This window comes from Chiloscyllium punctatum, chromosome 5 (assembly GCF_047496795.1).
Source record: "Chiloscyllium punctatum isolate Juve2018m chromosome 5, sChiPun1.3, whole genome shotgun sequence".
Lineage (NCBI taxonomy): Eukaryota > Metazoa > Chordata > Chondrichthyes > Orectolobiformes > Hemiscylliidae > Chiloscyllium > Chiloscyllium punctatum.
Window position 1 is genome coordinate 120110068 of NC_092743.1, and position 23093 is coordinate 120133160.

The 23093-nt window shown below is 38.7% G+C and overlaps 1 protein-coding gene across 1 annotated transcript in view; it reads left to right on the forward strand.

Annotated features, from left to right (window-relative positions):
* eif3hb (eukaryotic translation initiation factor 3, subunit H, b) overlaps positions 1 to 23093 on the forward strand; it is a 120529-nt gene that overhangs the window by 91697 nt on the left and 5739 nt on the right. The window contains exon 6 of the mRNA XM_072571231.1: positions 22852 to 22972. Within this exon, the coding sequence (XP_072427332.1) occupies positions 22852 to 22972 (121 nt within the window). The remainder of the gene's footprint in view (positions 1 to 22851; positions 22973 to 23093) is intronic.

A 23093-nucleotide genomic window follows, 5' to 3' on the forward strand; every position in this document is an offset into this window, starting at 1 on the left:
TGGGCTGCCGAGTAATGCAAACTGGCAGCCACTTGTGGATTCGGTCAATGCCTTTGTTTTAGTTAATAGTTGTTCTTTGTAAAAGCAGTTCATTAACTATCTGTAACTAATAATTTAACAATCAATACTTAATATGAGCATCTCTTCACACGAAAGGCTTTTTCCCGATCTATTTTGATGACTCTGCACCCTATCATTTTGTTTTTAATTATCTACAGTTTCTTGAACTTTGGTAACAATTGTGAATGATTGTAATTTTCTCTTGGTGCCCATTTTCAAATCACTATTAATCAGTATTGAAGTTGAGTTTAATGTCATTGTTGTTAAGTTCATTACGAGTGTGAGACTTTGAGATGGTTATGTTTTAAACGGTCCATTTTGATTTGAGGTAAAGTAATGTCCTGTTATGGGAGTGAAGAAATAGTACTGGAATCTGACCAGAGGCAGGGCCATGTAATTCGGTTGACGTGGAACAGAACCCCTAGTTGAAACTCAAGTGCTAGTTTTCACACTTCGATGCAAAAGTGGGTCAGCTGGTTCAGACATCTGAAAAGAATGCCATAAACAATAGCTGCTTTGCCAGGCATAGACTGTTTTTGTCTTAACCATCACGTAGGATGTTGGTGAGAATGGATTCCCAGTTTGAAGAGATGGAATTTGTTGAGAATTATAGTGCAAGGTGTCACTAGAGGGTGCCTTGTTACTAGAAATTGATTTGATTGTGCTTCGGGTTTTGAGGAAAAGGGTCTGTAAAAAGACACTATTCATCCAGATGTTGCATGCAAACCAGCCTGTTTAATACCTAGGAGCAATTTTAAACTTCAGCTGCAAGGTGTAAACCATAAATTGCTGTGGCATTTACAGTTGTAATTGGAAAGAGTATCCTTTCTATACTTAGGCAGTTAAGATCATGTAAATTTTAGTTTGTTTGTTACATTAAGAATCTTAAAATTACAATGCTTGTTCTATGACTCTTCCTTCAGTTGCTGTGCAATATATATCTCTTAAGTTACAAGCCTCTCAGGATCATAACAAGAGGCGCTTCATATTCCTCTTCTATTTGTATTTTATGATGCAAAATGTTTTATGATTATAAAACAATTCTTTGTAAAAAATAAAAGACTGAATGTTTCAAAGTTGATTTTTAAAAATCTGGTGATAGCAACTTCAGTTGCAAGGATTTTGCATATTTTAAAAATTGAAATCAGGCTAAAATGTAGTATGGAAAGTGCATTTGCCCAATTTTTTAATGTTATACTTCAGAACTGACATTGAAAGGGAAATGCCATTTTAATGCTCTTGAAATTATAATCAAGGTTGTGCCTAGTATACTTGGTATACTTTATCTTCACATATGTTTGTTTGCTTTGTTGATGGCAAGTACTGAGTGATCGGCACTGTATTGGCACAAATACATCCGGTTCAGAACAACTGTTCCTCCATGTCTATAAAATCCACAAACTATTAGTGTTGTACCTGAATTTTAGCTCATTCTGGAAAATTGTATTTATATGCGGTTTAATTTGTAACACAAACACAGCCATCAATCTTTTTAAATTAGGCAGTATTTTCCTAGGTAAAATCTTACCTTTCCTGCCAATTGAAATTGTCGTGGGTTTTGTTTGACCATGTGTAAGCCCATAGCAACTGCAATCTTGTTCCATAGATTGGCTTGCTGTTATTAAATCAGTTTTTCTTTCAAAATTATTAACAGAACGGATAATGAGGGGGGTTGGTAATATGATACTTTGCTAGTATGATGGCAGCACATAAAGCTGCTATCGATCAGACTTTTTGACATAACGTTAGCCTGGTTTTACTCATGTGCACAGAGTTAGTATTATCAGTTATGCCAGTTTTAATATTGAACTATTTGAAATTTTCATGAGCAATATTCTGTACTACTAATTTTAAAAGAATTTGTATCCATACCTTTTTTGTTATAGAGAGGAAGGATATAGCTTAACAGCTGCATTATCCCAAGAGATACACTCTCTTGAATTGATGGATTAGTAATTGAGTTAATAAGAACTTGACTTGCCCAAAAGCAGAAAGAGGTGCAGAAAGGGATGTGTGGTTGCATTTTGTTAGAGGGAAGGAATGTTGGAGATCAGTGGAGAAAGTTGCCAGCAATCGAATGAATGAGAGTGGGCCGAAAGAGGCTAAAACCCTATTCTTTGGAGAGAAATATTATCTTTCAAATTATTAATTCCTTTTCTTCATCTGAAGAATTACCACAGTTTCGGCACCCATAAGATAAGAGTGCCATAGCTGTGCATTATAAAAGAGCTTCAAAATGCATATTGCAGTTTTGCAATACAGTATTTTCCCTAACCAAGAGAAAAATACCAAATGTGATGGAAACATATTAATTCATGTGTACTTATGAATGAAGAACAGAAGTAGGCTATTCAATCTATCAGCCCTGCTCTACCATTTAATAACTTCATGACCGATCTGTTGTGTCCTGAATTCCACATTCCCGTCTATCCCAATAACTTTTGATTTCCTAACAAGAATCTATTGATCTTTACTTTAAAATTATCCAGTGACTCCACCTCCACCACTTTCTGATACAAGTTCCAAACTTGTACAAATCTCTGAGAGAGAAAGTGCTCCCTCATCCATGCCCATTAATTACGGTAGCTCCTAATTATAAAATGGTTTCTCCCAGTTCTGGACTTGTCATGGAGAAAATGTTGGGAACCACCAGGAGACACAGAGAGTTCTTCAAGAAGTAGGTCTTTTATTTGCAAACAAAAAACCATGACCCTGAGAAAGCAGATTCTCGAGTGCCCACGAACCTCAGGGTCTGTGGTTTTTTTTATCTTGTTTCTGTCAGCTTATCAGCATGTCCAACTATATTAATCAAAGTTCAAAGTTTGTGAGAAGATTTGTAGCTCGGGTGCTCGTTGTTGTGGTTCTGTTCGCCGAGCTGGCAACACAAATTCCCAGCTTGGCGAACAGAACCACAACATTAATCAAAGTACCTCACTCTAGCTACACAATAAACCAGTGATGTTAGTTCCCATTATCTCTTTAATTGTACATTCGACTTAATGTTATTCTAATGTCACGGTTAGATATTTACCTCTGCTACAGTGATCTTCCGTTCAAGACTAACCTATCATGATAGATATTTAGCTATTCCATCTATTACAATAGTCTCCTGTCTCAAGCTGACTCTACTAACTATTAATTAGATATTTTAATGTCATGTCCCAAATATTTATTGTCCCAATCCTGTCATAATGACACTTAACAGGGAAACTAGCTCTACTAACTGTTATCTCATCTCACCATAGTGACCTTTCAGCCTTTACCTTACTCTGCGAATTGGTGTAAGAGCATTCCACTATTCTTATCCCATTCTGCCTTCCACAGACCACAGATTGCCAGTGGTCTTCATGCTTTAACCCTTCCCATGCTTTCATGCTCTTTATTTTCCATAGACTCTGCCACCAGAATAAACGTTCTTTTCCACATCCATCCTGTCAAAATCATTCAAGGTCTCATAAGCCCACCTGTCTAATCACAAGACAATCCACTGATTCCAGGTATCAGTCTAGTAAGCCACCTCCAACAGATTTAATTCTTTCTTTCAATAGGATGAACTACACACACTATTCAAAATGTGGTCTCACAATGCACTGTATAACTGACACAGTCTCCGTTTATGTCCAATTCCCCTCCTATTAAAGGATAGCATTCCATTAGTCTTAATTACTTGTACTTGCATACTAATGATTTGTGATTCATGCACTATATTAGCTAGATACCTCTTGAAATTCTGCAGTAATTTCTGGTTTAAATAAGACTGTTTTTCCTTCCATTCTTCCAACCAGAGTGAACAATTTCCCACTTTTCCACATTATATTTCATCTGCCAGATCTTTGCATGCTAACTTAAACTTTCCATAATTGGCCTGCAACCTTGCTTTGCTGGAACACTGCAGCAGAGCTAGCATGCTGACATTTCTGTCCTAGGCCCACTGCAGTGTTCCAGCGAAGCCCAGCACAAGTAAGAGGAGCAGCATTTCATTTTCCATTTAGGCGTATATAACCTAAATGGATTTAACGTCGAGTTCAACAGCATCAGATCACAAACATTCATTTGTTCTGAGTAGACCCCCCCCCACCTTCCTTCAGTGTCTTGTTTGCATAGGTTGGCTCTCAGCAGAGCTGACCTGTTTCCTATTAATGTGTGCCATTAACACCTATTTTCGATCTATAAAACCCATCTACCACCATTTTGCTTTTTGCCCTGGGCACTGTCACCATCTGTTCCACCTGTCTATTTCATCTTTATTCTGAATATTCTGAAATCTCCCTTTTAATGCCTGCTCTTACTGATCTATCCCTAAACTAATATTCCCTGGTTGATATTGAGAAAAGATAGCAAAGAAGGAGGGAGCTGCATTTGAGTTATTTTTTTAAAAGATATTTTTTATTAGAAATTTAACATTTTTACAAGTTTACAAAAATAAACAAAACTCTCATATACAAACATTGATATACAATTAAATCAAATATACAATAGCCAAAATTTAACAAAGAAAAAAATACCGAAAAGGAAAAAGAAAACAAAACTCAACTGTCTACTAATCTAACCTACAACTATCCAGAGTGTATATTTAAATCTCTTACATGCTCGGAATGCGTTAACATCAGATGTAATAAAACCCGTATTCGTGCGGGATTCCTCTCCTAAGGGGCCCAGGACCAGCCAGGTTTGTAATCTCAATTAAATAAAAACCCTTGTTAGGATAACTGAAATATCTGTATTTATGTAATTCAAGAAGGGCTGCCATATTTTATAAAATAATTCGGTCTTTCGGTGCACCATATTTGTAAGGAATTCAAGGGGAATACATTCCATAATTAATCTGTACCAATTTGAAAGTCCAGCGGGGCCCTCAGCCACCCAGTTCACCAAAATATTTTTCCTTGCACAGAAAGAGAGAATAGAAAATAGTCTCTTCCCGTACATGTCCAGGGAGGGAAAGTTCGAAAAGCTCAAAAGGAGAGATACAGGGCCCACTTTAATTTCCGTTCCTAAAATTTCTGTCAGGGTACTTGCTACCTTAGTGCAATATCTACGGATCTTATGACAGGTCCATAGGCAATGTACAAGAGTGCCCACCTCTATTTTGCATCTGGGACACATTGGAGATGCTCCTGCCTTAAATTTTGCCAATCGAACCGGTGCTATGTGGGCCCTATGAAGTATCTTCAGCTGGATAGCCTGGGTTCTGTTACAGATAGTAATTCTTCTAGCATTTTCCCAAATATCATTCCACGTTTCTATAGAGATTTCTAGTCCCAAATCCTGATCCCATGTTTTAAGCATATTGTCTGTATCTCCCGATACTTCTTCATGTAGTAAATGATAAATAGTACTGACGGAAATTGCTATACTACCTATTTTACAGGATGATATGGAATTTAAAAAAATCGAGGGGGCAAAAAACATATAAATTCTGGTATGACATTTATGTGGATTGGAGTAGAAAGAAAAATCTCTGCCCTGTGGATGAAGACATCTCCATACAAATACTAATCCTAATTCTTTGTTCAGATCCACCAATTGTCTAGATCTGGGAGATACTCCTGCAGTACTGTTGGGAATCCTATCTATTTCCAGATCCATAATACAATTAAAGTCTCCCCCTATAATTATATGACGGGCACCAAAAGCCATCAATTTTGAAAAGGCTTCCGTTACAAATTTAAAGGGGTGTGCCGGGGGGACAGTACAAATTTAAAATCCCATATTCCTCTCCATTTATGAGGGCTTTAATCAAAATATATCGTCCAGATTCGTCTTTTATCTGATTTAGGATTTTGAAAGGGAAATTCTTCCGAACAAGAATAACAACTCCCCTGCTTTTTGAGCTAAAAGAAGAAAAAAAGGTCTGATCAAATCCACCCTGTCGTAATTTGAAGTGTTCTTTGTCCGACAGGTGTGTCTCCTGTAGGGGAGCTATATCAACTCTTTCTTTCTTAAGATTTGATAATATTTTCTTCCTTTTGACTGGCGAATTACTCCCCTTGACATTCCAGGTGCACCACTTAACCGTCTGATCAACCATATCATCTGGGCAAATCCGAGACCCCTCGGGAGGGGAAACCCTATCCAGAACATTCCGAGCATAGAGTATATAAAATTTACAAAAATAAAGGCTCTCTAATACACTCACAACAGTATAATAAAAAACTATTTCTAAATTTAAAAAAATATAAAACGTATCTAAGTGGAGATTTTCCCCCTTGTTCCCAGGGGGTGTCACTTCCTCTCCAAAAGTCCATCATATCCTCTCCCAACCAATGCCCACCCTTGACCCAGGCGCTCCTCAATAAAATGAGGAGAATTCAGATATAATACAAAGCTAGAGTTAACAGTGAGCACCCTATCCCCATCTATACCAACACCTGGATATATTTGGTAATGTTAATACCATATATAAACATATAACTATAAAATTACAACCTCAACAAATAATAATTAAATATAATAATACAAAATAACAAGGGAGAAACAACCCCGCTCCTAAAGACAGAGGTAAAATAGAATAAGGTAACCATCTCCCCCCACCAACACTAACAATCCCCCCAGCTTTTATATATATATATACACACACACATACATACATATACACACACATACATACATACCCACATATATACATAAAATAATAAAAGAAAACAACCTCAAGGGGGGGAGAAAATCAAATCCCTCTCCCCACCGCCCATGATAATATTAAACAGTAAGGTAAGAAAAAAGAAAAAAAAGGGGGGGATACAAACCAAAGCGGGTGGGAAGGCAAACCAACATCCTTTATCTCTTACAGTTTATCTAAGAGAGTCCAAGAATTCCTTAGCCTTTTCTGGCGATCTGAAGTTATACATGGATCCTTCATGGTTAAAGCGTAGCGTCGCTGGGTAGCGTAAGGAGTACTGAATATTTAAGTCTCTTAAACGCTTCTTCGCCTCGTCGAATGCCTTCCTCTTTCAGACCAGAACTGGAGAAAAGTCCTGGAATAACATGATCTTGGATCCTTTATAGATCATAGCTTGGAGGTCTTTTCCAAGATTTCTAGAAGCTTCTAGGCGTTTCTGCCTCTCCCTATAGCTCTGCAGCCGGAACAGGACCGGGTGTGGGCGCTGGTTTGAGCTGGGCCCGCGTACTGCGACCCGGTAGGCCCATTCTACCCTTACCTGGCCTGATCCAGCTTCCAGATTTAAAAGCTGTGGCAGCCACTGTTCGAGGAATGCTGTAAGCTGGCCTTCCTCTTCCTGTTCGAGAAGGCCCAGCAAACGAATATTTTTTCGACGACCTCGATTATCGAGGTCATCAATATGATTCTCTAAGGTCCGGACTTGCTGTTCGAGAGTCCGGACCTGATCCACGGCCGATTGTGCTGTAGTTTCGGAGGTCGCGGCCTTTAGCTCCGCCCCTCCAACTCGGCGCTCGATTTCCTGGATGCCTCGGTTGCACTTCTGCAGCGCGGCCGAGAGTGAGTCCCATCGATTTCGGGATTCTTCTCATCCAGTTTGGAGATATTTCTACAAGGCTTGTCACTGTAGGTAAGTCCCCCGGGGCGGCTGTGGACGTGTCTGCTGCAGCTGGAGAGGTTGGGGGAGGGGGTCCTGCTTGCTGAGAGCTGCGGGCTCCCTTCCCTTTGGTCATTTTTACTAAATATTAGATTGTTTAAATTTAATATTAAACAACTAATTAAATTAAACAGCTATTATAAATGATTTGGTGAGTGTGGTGGGGGTGGGTGACCCACTTTACCCATGTCTTGGGAGGAGCACTATAGACTCAGACTTGCTGGGTCGCCACCATCTTGGATCCCCCGTGAGTTATTTTTGATGTGTTTGAGGCCCTTCAAGTCGTTCCCAGCCACTAAAATACTTTCTTGAAGCAGTCACTTTTGTAATGTAGGAAAATATGGTTGCTATATGTGCAAGTAAGGTTCCACAAACAGTAATGAGATGAGGGTCAGGTTTCAACTAAGTGCAGTCACTTAGCACTTCCCTGCTATTCAGTGAATGGTATCTGGGATTTTAAAAAAATCCTTGGATGTAAAAGATATATCAAAAGATGGAACGTCTAACAGTGCAGAACTCCATCAATATGGTACTGAAATGTAGCCTAGATTTTGTACTAATGACTATGGATTGGTACTTGAGTCCACAGCCTTCTGACTTGCAGGCAGAATTGCTTTCATTGAGCCAAGGCTAAAGGCTAGACTGTAGCAATTAATGGGGATAATTTGAGAGAATGCTTTTTCGTTAGTTTAGTATTAGAGCTATCACAAACTTATTACAGAGTGAAAGTTCGTACTTAAAATTTTCCACAAGGTGAATTCTTAATTGATTATGGAGATGCATCAAACATAAGCTGTTCATTTTCTCAAAAGGATTAAAAAGAACTTGACCGTTCACTGAGATGTGTTTTGCAGAATTGCCTGTTTCTTTAAAAAAATTATACAAATTGATGGATGAATATTCACTTACCTATTTTTTCTTTAAATGTAAGCAAATTTCATTTCTTAATTTTTAGAGCTCAATTCTTTTCCCTTTCAAAAAAAAGTTATTCCACATTCAGTATTGTAAAGTCCATTGTAGTCTCTCAGTTAAATGCGCGAATACTTTTGAAATTGTCTGTGAAAAATTGTACATTTCCTAATTTGTGCTTGACATGAGCTCATTAGAAACCAAGCCTTATGGTATTTTTTAATGTCACCTCTCAGGGAAAAAAAAACCTCCAAAGAGTATTTTGTGTAGGAATTGTGGAAAATATTTTAGTCAGAATTTAAACAAAAATGTTAACATTCCAGGAATATGTTGTGCAGCATATTTTCTTCAATTCCATCTCTGAATTCTTATGTTCCAGAGACACAGATTTGGGGTGTAATGAAAATGTTTTAAAAGATTCCTTTTCCCTTTAAAAATAAAACTTGGGCATTTATGTTTGTACATCATTTAAAAAAAAGGTTTTTAAACCAGATCATAGTTAATGACAAATATAGTAGCAAAATTGTTCATTTTTTTCTGTTTCATGAGTAGTTAACATTAACCTTTCAAGGAATTTTAAGAGTGGTGGTTTGATTTTCGAAGAGTATGAAATTAGTTTTTTTAAAAATGTGTTCATATTCCTCATAGAGTCGCAGAGATGTACTGCACGGAAACTGGCCATTTGGTCCAACTCGTCTATGCTATCCCAACCCAATCTAATTCCACTTGCCAGCACCCAGTCCATATCCCTTCCTATTCATATACCCATCCAGATGCCTTTTAAATGTTGCAACTGTACTAGCCTCCACCACTTCCTCTGGCAGCTCATTCCATACACACTCCACCCTCTGTGTGAAAAAGTTGCCCCTTAGGTCTCTTTTATATCTTTCCCCTCTCACCCTAAACCTATGCCCTCTAGTTCTGGACTCCCCCACACCAAGGAAAAGACCTTGTCTATTTGTCCTATCCATGCCCCTCATGATTTTATGAATCTCTATAACGTCATCCCTCAGCCTCTGGCACTCCAGGGAAAACAGCCCTAGCCTATTTAAACCTCTCCCTATAGCTCAAATCCTTCAACCCTGGCAACATCCTTGTAAATCTTTTTTGCACCTTTTCAAGTTTCACAACATCCTTCTGATAGGAAGGAGACCAGAATTGCACGCAATATTCCTAAAGTGGCCAAACCAATGTCCAGTACAGCTGCAATATGACCTCCCAACTCCTATACTCCATACTCTGACCAATAAAGGAAAGCATACTTCACTATGCGATCTACCTGCAAGTCTACTTTCAAGGAGCTATGAACCTGCACTCCAAGGTCTCTTTGCTCAGCAACACTCCCTAAGACCTTACCATTAAGTGTATAAGTCCTGCTAATATTTGCTTCCCCAAAATGCAACATCTCGCATTTATCTAAATTAAACTCCATCTACCACTCCTCAGCCCGTTGGCCCATCTGATCAAGGTCTTGTTGTAATCTGAGGTAACCTTCTTCGCTGTCCACGACACCTCCAATTCAATGTCATCTGCAAGCTTACTAACTATACTGCTATGTTCCTATCCAAATCATGTATATAAATTTTGAAAAGTGGTGGACCCAGCACCGATTCTTGTGGCACTCCATTGGTCACAGGCCTCCAGTCTGAAAAACAACCCTCCACCACCACCCTTTGACTTCTATCGTTGAGTCAGTTCTGTATCCAAATGGCTCGTTCTCCCTGTATTCCAGGGGACCTAACGTTGCTAATCAGTCTCCCATGGGGAACCTTATCGAACACCTTAATCAAGTCCGTAATGATCACGTCTACAGCTCTGCCCTCATCAATCCTCTTTGTAATTTCTTCAAAAAACTCAGTCAAGTTTGTGAGACATGATTTCCCACACAAAGCCATGCTGACTATCCCTAATCAGTCCTTGTCTTTCCAAATATATAGGAGAAAGTGAGGACTGCGGATGCTGGAGATCAGAGCTTAAAAATGTGTTGCTGGAAAAGCGCAGCAGGTCAGGCAGCATCAAAGGACCTTTAATGCTGCCTGACCTGCTGCACTCTTTCCAAACATATGTAAATCCTGTCCCTCAAGATTCCCTCCAACAACGTGCCCACCACCACGTTAAGCTCACCGGTCTATAATTCCCTGGCATCCTTACCACCCTTCTTAAACAGTGGCACCACGTTAACCAACCTCCAGTCTTCTGGCAACTCACCTGTGACTATCGATGATACATATATTTCAGCAAGGGGCCCAGCAATCACTTCCCTAGCTTCCCACAGAGTTCTAGGGTACACCTGATTAGGTCCTGGAGATTTATGCATTTTCAAGACATCCAACACTTTTCTCCATTTTTCAAGATGTCCCTATATTTTTTATCTTCCATGCCCTTCTCCACAATAAACACTGATGCAAAATACTCATTTAGTATCTCCCCCATTTCCTGTGGCTCCACACATAGGCTGCCTTGCTGATCTTTGGGGGGTCCTATTCTCTCTCTAGTTACCCTTTTGTCCTTAATGGACTTGTAGAAACCCTTTGAATTCTCCTTAACCCTATTTGCCAAAGCTATCTGTTTTGCTGTATTTGCTTAAGGCCTATATTGATTGGTCAGTGTGTGTTTTAGGTTTTTACTGCGAGATGTTCATTATCCCGAACATAGTGGGAGTGATAAATCTTTGGTTCTTACCAAGGTGAAGTTTGTATCGGCACAAGTGAAATTAATTCTTTGATGCATCTTATGTTATTAGGTGCAAATAATAGGTAAAAGTTTAAGTACAGTTTTCACCTACTGAAGGAGTTAAGTGTGACAAGCCCCTAATGCTTCAGCTTGTAAAAAATCGATATCCTACATATGGATATGGATAGACTGAAATTAGCTGTCAATTTTTAAATTCTAACCAAATTATTGGAATGTTCATTTATTTCTACTTCAGTGATTATTCACTGTTTGAATTTTAACTTTTGAGGAATTCTTATTTGACTCTTTTCATGGTTATATAACCTAGATTGCGTAGATAATGAATAAAAGCAAAATACTGCACATGCTGTAAACCTGAAACAAATAATGCTAGAAAAACTCAGCAGCTGTGACAGTATCTGTGGTGAAGAAAACAGCTAATATTTCGAGTTCAATATGACTTTTCAGAATTTGACCGAAGGGTCTGTTTCCATGCTATATGACTCTGACTCTATAACTGATGTCAGTAATGAAATTATTTGTTATGCTACTAAATCAAGGATTGTGTGTTCATGTGTTACTTTATTCCTTCACAATTTAGTTTGGCACATCAGTATAGTACTGCATTGTAGGAAATACTGAACTGTTCTCCTGACTTAAACTCTCATGGTCCTTTTTTGGAAAAGGGCTGAATAGTTGTCCTGGTGTCCCAGCTAGCATTTCTCCCTCAACTCATGCCATTAAAATAAATGATGTGGTGGTTGGTAACCTTGAAATATGCAGATTTGTTGTTGCATTTCTAATATTTAAAACATTTATGACACTTCATTTGTTTTTTTATTATACAAAATGTGATGCATTTTAAGTGAACATTTCAATTGAGCAGTGAGGTATTTACTTCATACGGCTGTTTGAATAAAGAAAATAGCCTGCTTGATTAACATGTGGAAGTGCTGGTGTTGGCCTGGGGTGGACAAGGTCAGAAGTCACACGACACTAGGTTATAGTCCAGTGGGTTTATTTGAAATCACAAACTTTCGAAGCACTGCTTCATTGGACTATAATCTGGTGTTGTGTGACTTCTGACTTTGCTTGATTAAGAAGGGGAAAAAATGCAGATACTTTCAGAAAAGGATTGTGTCAGTTGTTTTTTTTCCTTCTTGGTTTTTAGAGGAAGGAGAAGAGGGTTCAGTTTTTGTTTTGGCAGTGATGTGCTTTAGAAAATTTTAATGCGTGAACAGTGCTGTGTCGATCTAATTTCTGTCATTATTTGTAGAAATAACTTGTTATGGGCGTTCAACTCAGGTAGGTTCTGGTTTTAATCAAAGTGTAGATACTTCTCATAATTCATGTTCAGGCACGATACCATATGACGTAAGAGCAGCATTAGACCTGACGGCCCATCGAGTCTGCTAGACATTCGACCATGGCTGATATGTTTCTCAACCCTACTCTCCTGGCTTCTCTCTGCAACCTTTGATCCCCTTACCAATCAAGAGCTGTCTCTCTCTGTCTCAAATACACTCAATGACTTGGCCTCCAAAACAGATTCACCATCCTCTGGTTGAAGAATTTCCTTCTTACCTCAGTTCTAAAGGACCATGCCTTCACTGCAAGGCTGTGCCTTTGGATCCTAGTCTTGCCTACTATTAGAAATATTTTCTCCATGTCGATACTACCCAAGCCTGTAAGTTTCAATGAGGTTCCCCCTTGTCCTTATAAGTCCTCAGCCACTTCTCATTTGACAAGGCCTGTATCCCTACGATCATTTTTGTAAACCTCCTCTGGACCTCCTCCAACACCAGCACATCCATCCTTAGATACAGGACTCAAAATTGCTCTTAATATTCCAAATGCAGTCTGACCACAGCCTTACAGCCTCAGCAGTATATCCCTACTCTTTTGTTTCGGACCCTCAAAACGAATCATAACATTGCATTTGCATTCCTAATTGCCGACTGAACTTACATGTTGCCTAATGGGGATGGTAAACTAGAAATCCTAATTCCCTTTGTCTTTCAGATTTCTGAAGTTTTTCTCCATTTGGAAAATAATCTATGCCTCTATTCTTCTAACCAAAGTGCATAATCTCATGCTTTCTCACATTGTATTTCATCTGCCATTTCTTTGCCCATTACTTAGCCTGTCCAGGTCCTTCTGCACCTTCCCTGTCACCTCAATGCCACCTGTCCTTCCAATTATCTTTGCATTATCTGCAAACATAGCAACAATGCCTTCAGTTCTTTTGTCCAGATCATCGATGTGTGATGTGAAATAGCTGTAGTCCCCACAGTGACCACGCCGGAACCCCACTGGTCATCTACTGACCTGCTGAAAATGACCCCTTTTATTCACATTCTCTGCCTTCTGCTACTCAGCCAATCCTGTATCCATGCCAGTACCTTGCCCCTCGCAGCATGGACTCTTATTTTGCAGCCATCTTGTCAAAGGCCTTGTGGAAATCCAAATAGGTTTCGTCTGCTAACTCTCATTTGTTTCGCTTGCTTGTTATTTCCTCAAAGAATTTGTCAGGCCTATTTTACCATGCACTTCTAAGTACTCCGTAATCTCATCCTTAATAATGGACTCTAAAATCTTACCAATGACTGAGGCCAGGCTAACTGACCTACAGTCTCCTGTCTTCTGCCTCTTCTAGACTTAACTTTAGCTTGCATTCTGCATGGATGCTGCCTTACTCACTGTGATCTCCAGCATCTGCACTAATTTGCACCTGCTCCTGTTCCTGTAACCCTCCCTGACTCCAGTGATTCCTGAAAGTTTACCACGAATGCCTTCACAATCTCCTCGGCTTTCTCCTTCAGAATTTTGGGTTGTAAATCAATCTGGTCCAGGCTATTTATCCCCTTCAGCTTCCCAACACCTTTTCCAATGTGATGGTCACAGCACTCACCTTTGCCTGCAACTCTCTTGGAGTTTTAGTATGCTACTAGTGTCTTCAACTGAGAGGATTAATTCAAAGTACTTATTCAGTTCCCATTGCTACTTTTCATTTTCCACTGCTCCAATGTCCATTCTTGCCTCCTTCATACCTTTTATATATCTGCAAAAAACTCTTGCAATCTTCTTTTATATTGCAAGGTAGCCTACCTTTATAGTTCATCTTTGCCTGACTTATTGCTTTTTTAGTTGTCCTCTGGTTTTTAAACACTTTCCAATCCTCTGGCTACCAAGGCATATCTGCAGCAGGTGGTACTTGAACCTGGGTCTCCTCGCTCAGAGGGAGGGATATTAAGATGCACTACAGGAGCCTCCAAGTACTTTCCAATACCGAATTTGAAATAATGGCATAAGAAATGAGCTAGACATTTCCCACTGGACCACAGTGAAGAGGAATCAAATGGTGTACAGTGGGTTCTGCTATAATGCCTTTCTTCAACATGACTTGGCTTTGATGCGATTGAAGAATTTAGGTGTTATTTGTAGAATGCAAACTTGCCTTACCTGTATTGACTATAACCTGATTCCAGCCCTATTAGTTTAAATGGCGTGGCTATTGTGCGATTTTCTCATAATGTGAGATCGCTCGAAAATGGAACAATCATGTTATATCAGAACCAACTGTACTTTTTTGTCTTAAGACCAAAAAGCATTAAGTTTGTATTTCCGGTCTTTGCTGAGTTGAGCTTTAGCCAGCCGAGGGGAAAAATTGGAAAGGTTTTGCTGCTTATTGCTGGAAGTGTTTTCACAAATGCTGGATGAGGTGAGGAACAATTTAACTGCCATTGTAGGTGAATGGGACATTTGTGCTCAATGTCTTGAAATGGGCAATATCTGCTTGGGCAAAGTATTGCAGACCACCTGCAACATCGTAGCCCAGTTCAAAGAAACATGTTGCTTAGTAAATCAAAAGATTTGCTTGAGTATGAATGTCTTTTTTCAGAGGCTGTAGCTTCTGGAAATAGAAGTTAAAACACTATTTTATAAAAGAGTGCAAATATTTAAAGAAAAGGAAATGAAATGAAGCTTTGTTTCAATCTTGTTCAGTCATTTTGCTGTGCATGTTAAGCAAATATTTTATCTGGATGCTAAAGTATTCACTATTACCACATAGGCATGTAAATGAAGAAGGGCCTGTTTGATTAAGAAAGAAGGGAAAACAGCTATTTACATTGTGAGTACAACTTCACAATGTTAGAAACTGTAGCCCTATTTTAATTATCCAACCCACAGCTTCCTTGAAGGATTTGAAATAAATTTACCAATCTTGTTGATTAGCTCACTTGGCTTGATGGATGATTCACAATACAAAGTGACGCTAACTATGTGGGTTCAGTCCCTAAATCGGCTGAGGGGGCTACCATGAAGGATTGCCCTCCTCAATGTCTCCCCGCGCCTGAGGCGTGGTGACCCTTAGGTTAAACAGCCATCAGTTGTCACTCTGTAATAGGAGAGCAGCCTTGTGGTCTGGTCTGGACAATGGTGACTTTACCTTTTATATATCTGTATGTTGCTACTGTTATGTGCCATATATGTTCATGATATGTTCGACCATCTGTATAGTAACTTGTATTCCATAGTCTGTACTGATGAAGACTTGACCTACCAGCCAGGTCAGGAGCAAAGCAACACAGAACAGATCTTGCCCAAGGGTGTAATTTTTTTTTAATAAGATCCAGTTGACAAATTTTTAAGCATTCTTCGAAAGGGAAAATATCTTAATTATGGATCTTTTTATAAAAATCTAAATATCATCTAGCATATTATCTACAGTTTCTCTGTTGGCAGGCAATTTTAGATGCCAAATTTGGGTTTGCTTATTTAGTTCTTTCAACTGCTTTTTAAAATTTAAGCTGATGCTATTACAGACTCAACTCTAGCATAATAGATAATCTTTTATTTTGGTTTTAATGAGGTGGTCTTTCACTCAGACAGAAGCACACAGTGTTGCAGATTTTGTTTGAACAATGATACCAAAATTTATTGAGCAAAATAAATTAAATTTTAAAAATCAGTTAACAAATTCAGTGAGTTTAAATACGTTAAATGATAATCCATTAAATTCAAAGTGCTCCTTTATCAATTCTTTTTTAAAAACGTGAAAAACAAATCTCTTATGCAGCAACCCTTGTACAGTATTTGTGCCTGAATCCCCTTGTCTGTACCTTTGACAACTGGATATCTAGACTGGAACATCTTATAAAACCTGAGTTTAAAACAAACTTGACTCCAAGTCCTCTTCAGGGTTTTGCTCTAACACTTCTGATCTGGGACCATCACTAACACTAGTTTTACTGTGTTCCACTCTCCTCAGGAGCACTGCTCTGTGCATACATCTCCAAGTAAAATCTCTCACTCCGAGCTATATTAGTTTTCTCTGAGCTTAAATAAAGCCTGAGAGTCCAGAAATTTCTAACTGAGAGCTTGACTTACACTTGTCCAGCTTGCTGCGTTATAAAAGCCTAAAGTTTAAAAAAAAATTCTGTTAAGCCACCAAAGTCAGCCTTTCAAATGTTTTAAACCAAATCACCATGACTACAGTAATACTTGTAAGGTACTTATTAACTTTGTACACACAGACAACCTATTTGTTAGGAACTCAAAATTTAAAATCCAAACATAAAATAAACGTGAAAAATCGATAATTTGTATGACACTTGGGTAAGGAATAGTGCCACACCTATTCATTTCAAGCATTAATATTTGCACCAAGCATTCTGGATCAGGTAAACCATGAGTTAAAAAATGAAAACCAGCACAAATCTCTTAGTTATTAACTGTCTGAATAGTTTCATCAAATTGAGTAACAGGGATGATTGATAGTGTGTGTGGTTGATGTGTGTGTAAATGGACTTTGAAAAGGCAGTTAAGGTTATACCTCATAAATCCATAGGATTAAATGGGTAGAGCTGCATGGATACAAAATTGGCTAAGGGGCAAACAGTGAACAGTTGGGTTTTTTTTAGTGAAGGAAGTAATGTTCTCCAAGAGGCTATAATGGATTGAAAGGGATGTGATGTGTATACATTCTTTATATCTATATAAAAAAACAGGGTCCTGTATATTCTAATACAGAGCCTCCAGTGCATGCAAGTGTGCCACTGAGAGCCTGAATATTTTGAATTGGCTGTCAGTGTAATTAGTTGCACATTCAGGATTACTTTGAATTTAAGAGACAATGCATCTAATTTAAATTAAAACATTTTTGAAAATCAACTGTTCGTCATCATCCAGCTGTTGCATTCTCTGTTGCAACACTGGAGCCAATCAGTCTACTTGTCAACATTCAGCTGTCTTCTCTGATATAATATAAATGTTATTCACTTTAAATTGCATTTTTCTTCTTGAAAATTGTCCTCCTGAGTGCAAGCTAAAAAGTTTCTACAAAATGTATTTTTTTGAGCGATAGTTATTATCATTTAAGCAGGGCATGTTAATCGCATCAAATTGTTTGAACAATCTGAGGAAGTAGTTATTCTGAATACCTGTATTTACTGTTTTCAAGTTACAGTTTCAAGCCTGTCTGCAGGTTTTATGGTTTTTGCTGCTGTTTTAACTGTTCTCAGTATTTTTTAGTTGTTATGCCAAGGCTTAACTCTTACAGTTTTTCCTAGATCTCTGTTTGCTTCTGTCATCACCTTTATACTTGTAAGTTGTTTCGTGGTCTTGTCGCAGGAATTGTAGCTAATGTTTTCAGTCTTTCTGAGACCATAGGAAGTAAGAGCAGGAGTAGGCCAACTGACCCACCAAATTGCTCCACCATTCAGTAAGATCATGGCTGATCTAATTGTGGTCTTTGTTTTACTTAAACGTAACACTGTTAAATTAATGTCGATCCTACATGCTCAGTGATAATCTCAGTGGAAATGTCATTAAAGAATCTCCTCCAATCTACTTGCTTTAGTAGATACTTCCTTTCAGTAACCATAGATGTGCAGGTTAGGTGAATTGGCCATGCTAAATTGCCCGTAGTGTTAGATGTAGGGGAATGGGTCTGGGTGGGTTGCTCTTTGGAGGGTCAGTGTGGACTTGTTGGGCTGAAGGCCCTGTTTCTATACTGTAAGTAATCTTATCTAATCTAATCATTTGTAAATTTATAAAGACTAATCCTTCGTCTTTGTAATTTCAATATTCGATATCATATGATTTGTGGAATACTATAACTTCCATTTCCTCTGCAACGTCTGGGTTGTTTATGAGCAACACACCAATATAAGTGCTATCTGCTATTGTTTGGGTTCATTGTCAGTAAATGAATAAGACTACACAGTGATGTTAAGCTTAATGCATTTTCACAATTATTGTTTTGATGATTTAAATCTTCTGACACAATAACTTTGTTTTAATTTTCTCTTTCCAGCAATCTTCACCTTCTTCCTGATTTGCTGGTTTATAGCATAGATCACCCATTGGCTTGGATTTTTGAAATATTAGCAAATATTAATTAGAGTAAAATTATAAATGTTAATTTAATCCTTGATTATTAAATCAGGTGAACTTTTACAACTATTGATAATTTCAGGCAAACATTATTGAGATTTGCTTTCATTTTAAATTCCATCAATTTCCATGCTAGGATATAAACCCATATCGTCAGAGCAGTAACTTGGACCTCTGGATTATTCGTCCACTGACCTTACCATTACATCTCCATCTACTACAGTTTTCTTGCTGTATGTTTACAATGTTTAAATTTATGTTAAAGCTGAAAGAAGTAAATAAAAGATTGCCATGTACCTTTTGGTGGAGCCAAGTTACCACCGTCATAATGTACATGAAATGACCAACACAGGCACTGGAACAATGCCAGCACAGGCTCCTGGCAATTCACTAACAGGGTTTTAGACTGCTGAACGTAGTTGATGGGGAATAAAAAATAACAAAAAACAAATTCTTACAGGATAAACCAAGAAGAGGACTCTCTTTTGGGAATTCAAACAAACGAAAATAAATAATCTCCATTGATCTTCTGGCATAAAATAGCTGTAATTACTTTACATAAAGCAGGCATGTATACTTCAACTTTTAGAACAATTAGCCAGAATCTGATTGCCCACAATAAATAATTTGTAAAATAATATATTACAGCCAGTCTGAATTCCATCATGAAATGCATAGTCAAAGTTTTTTCTTTAGTACTTCCAAATGTTTTGACAATTAAAAGGTTTACTAAACAAATAATGCCTTGAACGATTAATGAGCTCAATGTGAATGACTGCAAAAGAGTCTTTGAAATGCTGCAGTGCTCCAGAACTATTCAAAGTAATGCACTCCAATAGTTTCCCATGGACTGTGTTAGTGCTAATAGATTTCGACATATTTTCTTATAAATCATTGGATGATTGGGCCTATGATTTTAAACCAGTCCACGATGAAAGGCTTTGCTGCCTTCTGACTCTTAGTTTGGTCAGTCTAAACCTGACTCATAATTTAAAAAAAAAACATCAATTGGATAGCACCTATCACAGTCATATGTTATGACTATGAACCTTTATAGCCTGATGTTCTTCTCATGCTGATTTGGTTGAAACTTTTCGCCTTGCACTAATTAGGAAAGTTCTCGAGGAATACCAAAGTAAAGGATAAACGACATTTATACTCTGTGAAAGAAGAGTGCTGATTGACTAACCAGTGGACCCTGATCGATAGAGGCATGTCCTGAGAAAAGGACCACAGAATGGCTACCACCTATTTAGTTGTGGTGATGGGTAACAAATGCTGGCTTTGCAAGTGATGTCCACAACCCATGAAAGAACAAATAATGCTCTTTGTTAATATTAGAAATGTCACGGCTGGTTAGAACGCTGCAAATGGATTTAATCAAATGCAGGGTCTGTTGAAACTCCAATTTGAATATTGTGTCAAAGTATGTAGTGATGGCAAACAATAGGTTATTACCAGTGCCAAACATCTATGGTATTAATATGGCATCATACAATGGGCAGCATCAATAATCTAAATGCACTGCAAAACAATCAACTTGTAATCTTATAGGAAATGCTAACAACAAAGTTAAATAAAGTATTTGACTGCACATTAGTTATAGCAGCTGGGAAGAAATCTTTTCAAGTTTTTTTCTAATAATGTTTAGACATATCAACCTAAGACAAGTTGATTTTAGAAACAGTGATGGCGTATACACTGTACAGATTCCTAGAAGGTGATCAGAATTAAACTTCTCGAATGTGGGAGTAAGCTACATAAGAAACTGCCCTAATATTGTCTAATATTCAAAACAAACCAAACTATATAATACATTCCATAAACTATCAGATTGACAGGCAGGAGGCTGGAAAAATACAGCAAGTCAGGCAGCATCAGGAGGTAGAGAAGTCAAAGTAACCCTTCTTCAGGACTCAAGGTGGGTATAAGGGAGCTGCAGATAAAGGGGGTGGCAGGGACAAAGTGGTGAAGTGGAAATAGGTGAACACAGGTATGACCTGGTTGGTCACTGGGAGGAATGAATCCGGTTGGTGACGGGAGGAGTGGAAGATGGGGGGGGGAGAATGGAGGTTAGGCCAGGCTGGTCGGAAAGGGAGTGAGAAGGGGAATTAAAATGGGCGGTGACTGGGAGGTCCAGTCGGCCCCTATGGACTTCTCTAAGATGCTCGGCGAACCGTTCTCTAAGTTTACGTTCAGTCTGTCCAATGTAGAGAAGGCCTCATCGGGAACACCTGATGCAGTAAACTAGGTTGGAAGAGCGGCAGCTTCACCTGTGTCTCACCTGGAAGGACTGTCTGTGGCCCTGGATAGAACCTGCCAGTATACCACCACCTTATCTCCATCCAGGGCTCCAAACAGTCCTTCCAGGTGAGACAGCGGTTCACCTGCCTCTTTTCCAATCTAGCTTACTTTATCAGGTGCTCCTGATACGGTCGTTTCTACATCAAGGAGACCAAGCATAAACTTAGGGAATGGTTTGCCGAGCATCTCAGCCAGGCCAGCAGGGATTGACCGGACCTCCCAGTCACTGCCCATGTTAATTCCCCTTCCCACTCCCTTTCTGACATGATCATCATTGGCCTCCTCCATTGCCACAACGAACCAAATCGCAAATTGGAAGATCAACACCTCATCTGCTAATGCAGCCTACAACCGAGAGGACTGAACATTGAGTTGTCCAATTTCAAATAACCTCCCTTCCCAACCCCAATTCCCTTCCCAGCCCCTCTCCTCCCTTCCACTACTCCCTGCCACCAACCTGATTCATTTCTTCTATTGACCAACCAGGTCGTACCCTCTACCTGTCTTCACCTATCCCCACTTCACCACCCTGCCCCTGCCACCCTCTTTATCTGCAGCTCCCCTTACACCCACCTCCAGCCCTGAAGAAGGGTTACACCTGAAATGTCGACGTCTCTACCTCCTGATGCTGCCTGGCTTGCTATGTTCTTCCAGCCTCCTGCCTGTCTAGTTCGGATTCCAGGATCTGCAGTTTTTATGTCTTTAATAAATTATCAAGTCAGCCAGAAGAGGGAAATCAATTGCGCTGAAGACAATATGAAAATAGGAAAGTCATTTTGTCAGGGGACTTAAACCATCCATATAAAAATTGTGAAAACACATGAAAATTAATATTACTGCAGACCTTCTGCCCTGGCCATCTAGGCCATCAGCATGTTATGGTCTCCTCCCATTAAAGTTTAGGCTCCTGTCTGGTAACAAGGCAGACAGTCTGACCAGAATTATCAAATCAGGCATACTCTCATAGACCTTTACCAACACCTTGTTAATATCAGGGTCTGATACCTGATAGGCTATTGAGCTCCATAAAGTATTTGAAGCAACGGAAAAGGTTAATCTGGAGCTTTACATTTCTTGATCATGACAAACATATGCATATTTACTAGTAATTTTAGAAGTGCTATCAGGAAATCTTTTCATGCATTGTGTCATCTGTAATTAAATAACCCTCTTGATGCGAAGGCAAAAAACCTTAGAAAAAAGTGGAATACTGTAATGGGAGACTTTGATATTTCTGAAGGATAAACTTCAATGTCAGGAGCAGATTTCCTAATTCATAACCACTGAGAGTCTTTGCATAAAGTTTGTTGGACTCGATCTGTTGATTACACTCATATAGTGCACTGTACTCACTTGTCTTAACTGAATTATCCAACTACAGTATGTGCAAATGTAAATTAAGTTATCTTTTCTCTTCGCAAATGCTGACTGACCTGCTATGTCAGGTTTAGGTACATGAATCATAAATTATTCTTTTTTGCAGTAGTGTATTTCAACCACTTTTCTGGTTGTAAAACCTGATGTCATCAACCATCTTGCATACTTTTAAAGAGTTAGGCCTTTGTATTTACAGCATTCAGGCAAAACATTCAGGCATCACCAGTCTCAAACTAAAATTACATGTTAGTTATATGTCTGAATTCCCAATCTTCATGCAGCAAAGCAGCTTGGATTGTTTGACTTCACCAACTGGGTTGTTGAAAATGGTTGGAAGATCAGGGTAATTATTATTTAGACCTTTTCATTTTGGCCTGGAGGAAGCCAGTACAAACATACTTGTGTAGTAAGATACCGCCCTTGTTGATTTTTGTCTTTCTTGGTATTGTAAGGAATGCAGTGAGATCTGTGATTTAAATGTACTTTATTTGAGAGAATGATTGATGGAGATTAATTCATTTTAGTATAATATGTAGGAACAACAATTAGTCATATTTCATAATTATTTGTCTTGCAGAAATCATCTCGAAAAGAACCTTCAGCTGTTAATGGACAGAGTGGATGAAATGAGTCAAGATATCATTAAATATAATACTTACATGCGAAATGTAACTAAACAGCAACAACAGAAACAGCAAGTAAGTAGAATCAAAGCTACAACTTCCTATATTGGCAGAGTTTAGAATGAAGAAATACCATTAACATGCTATCACTACAAGCTGTGGTAGACGCAGACTTTACGGTTGCCCAATAATTATG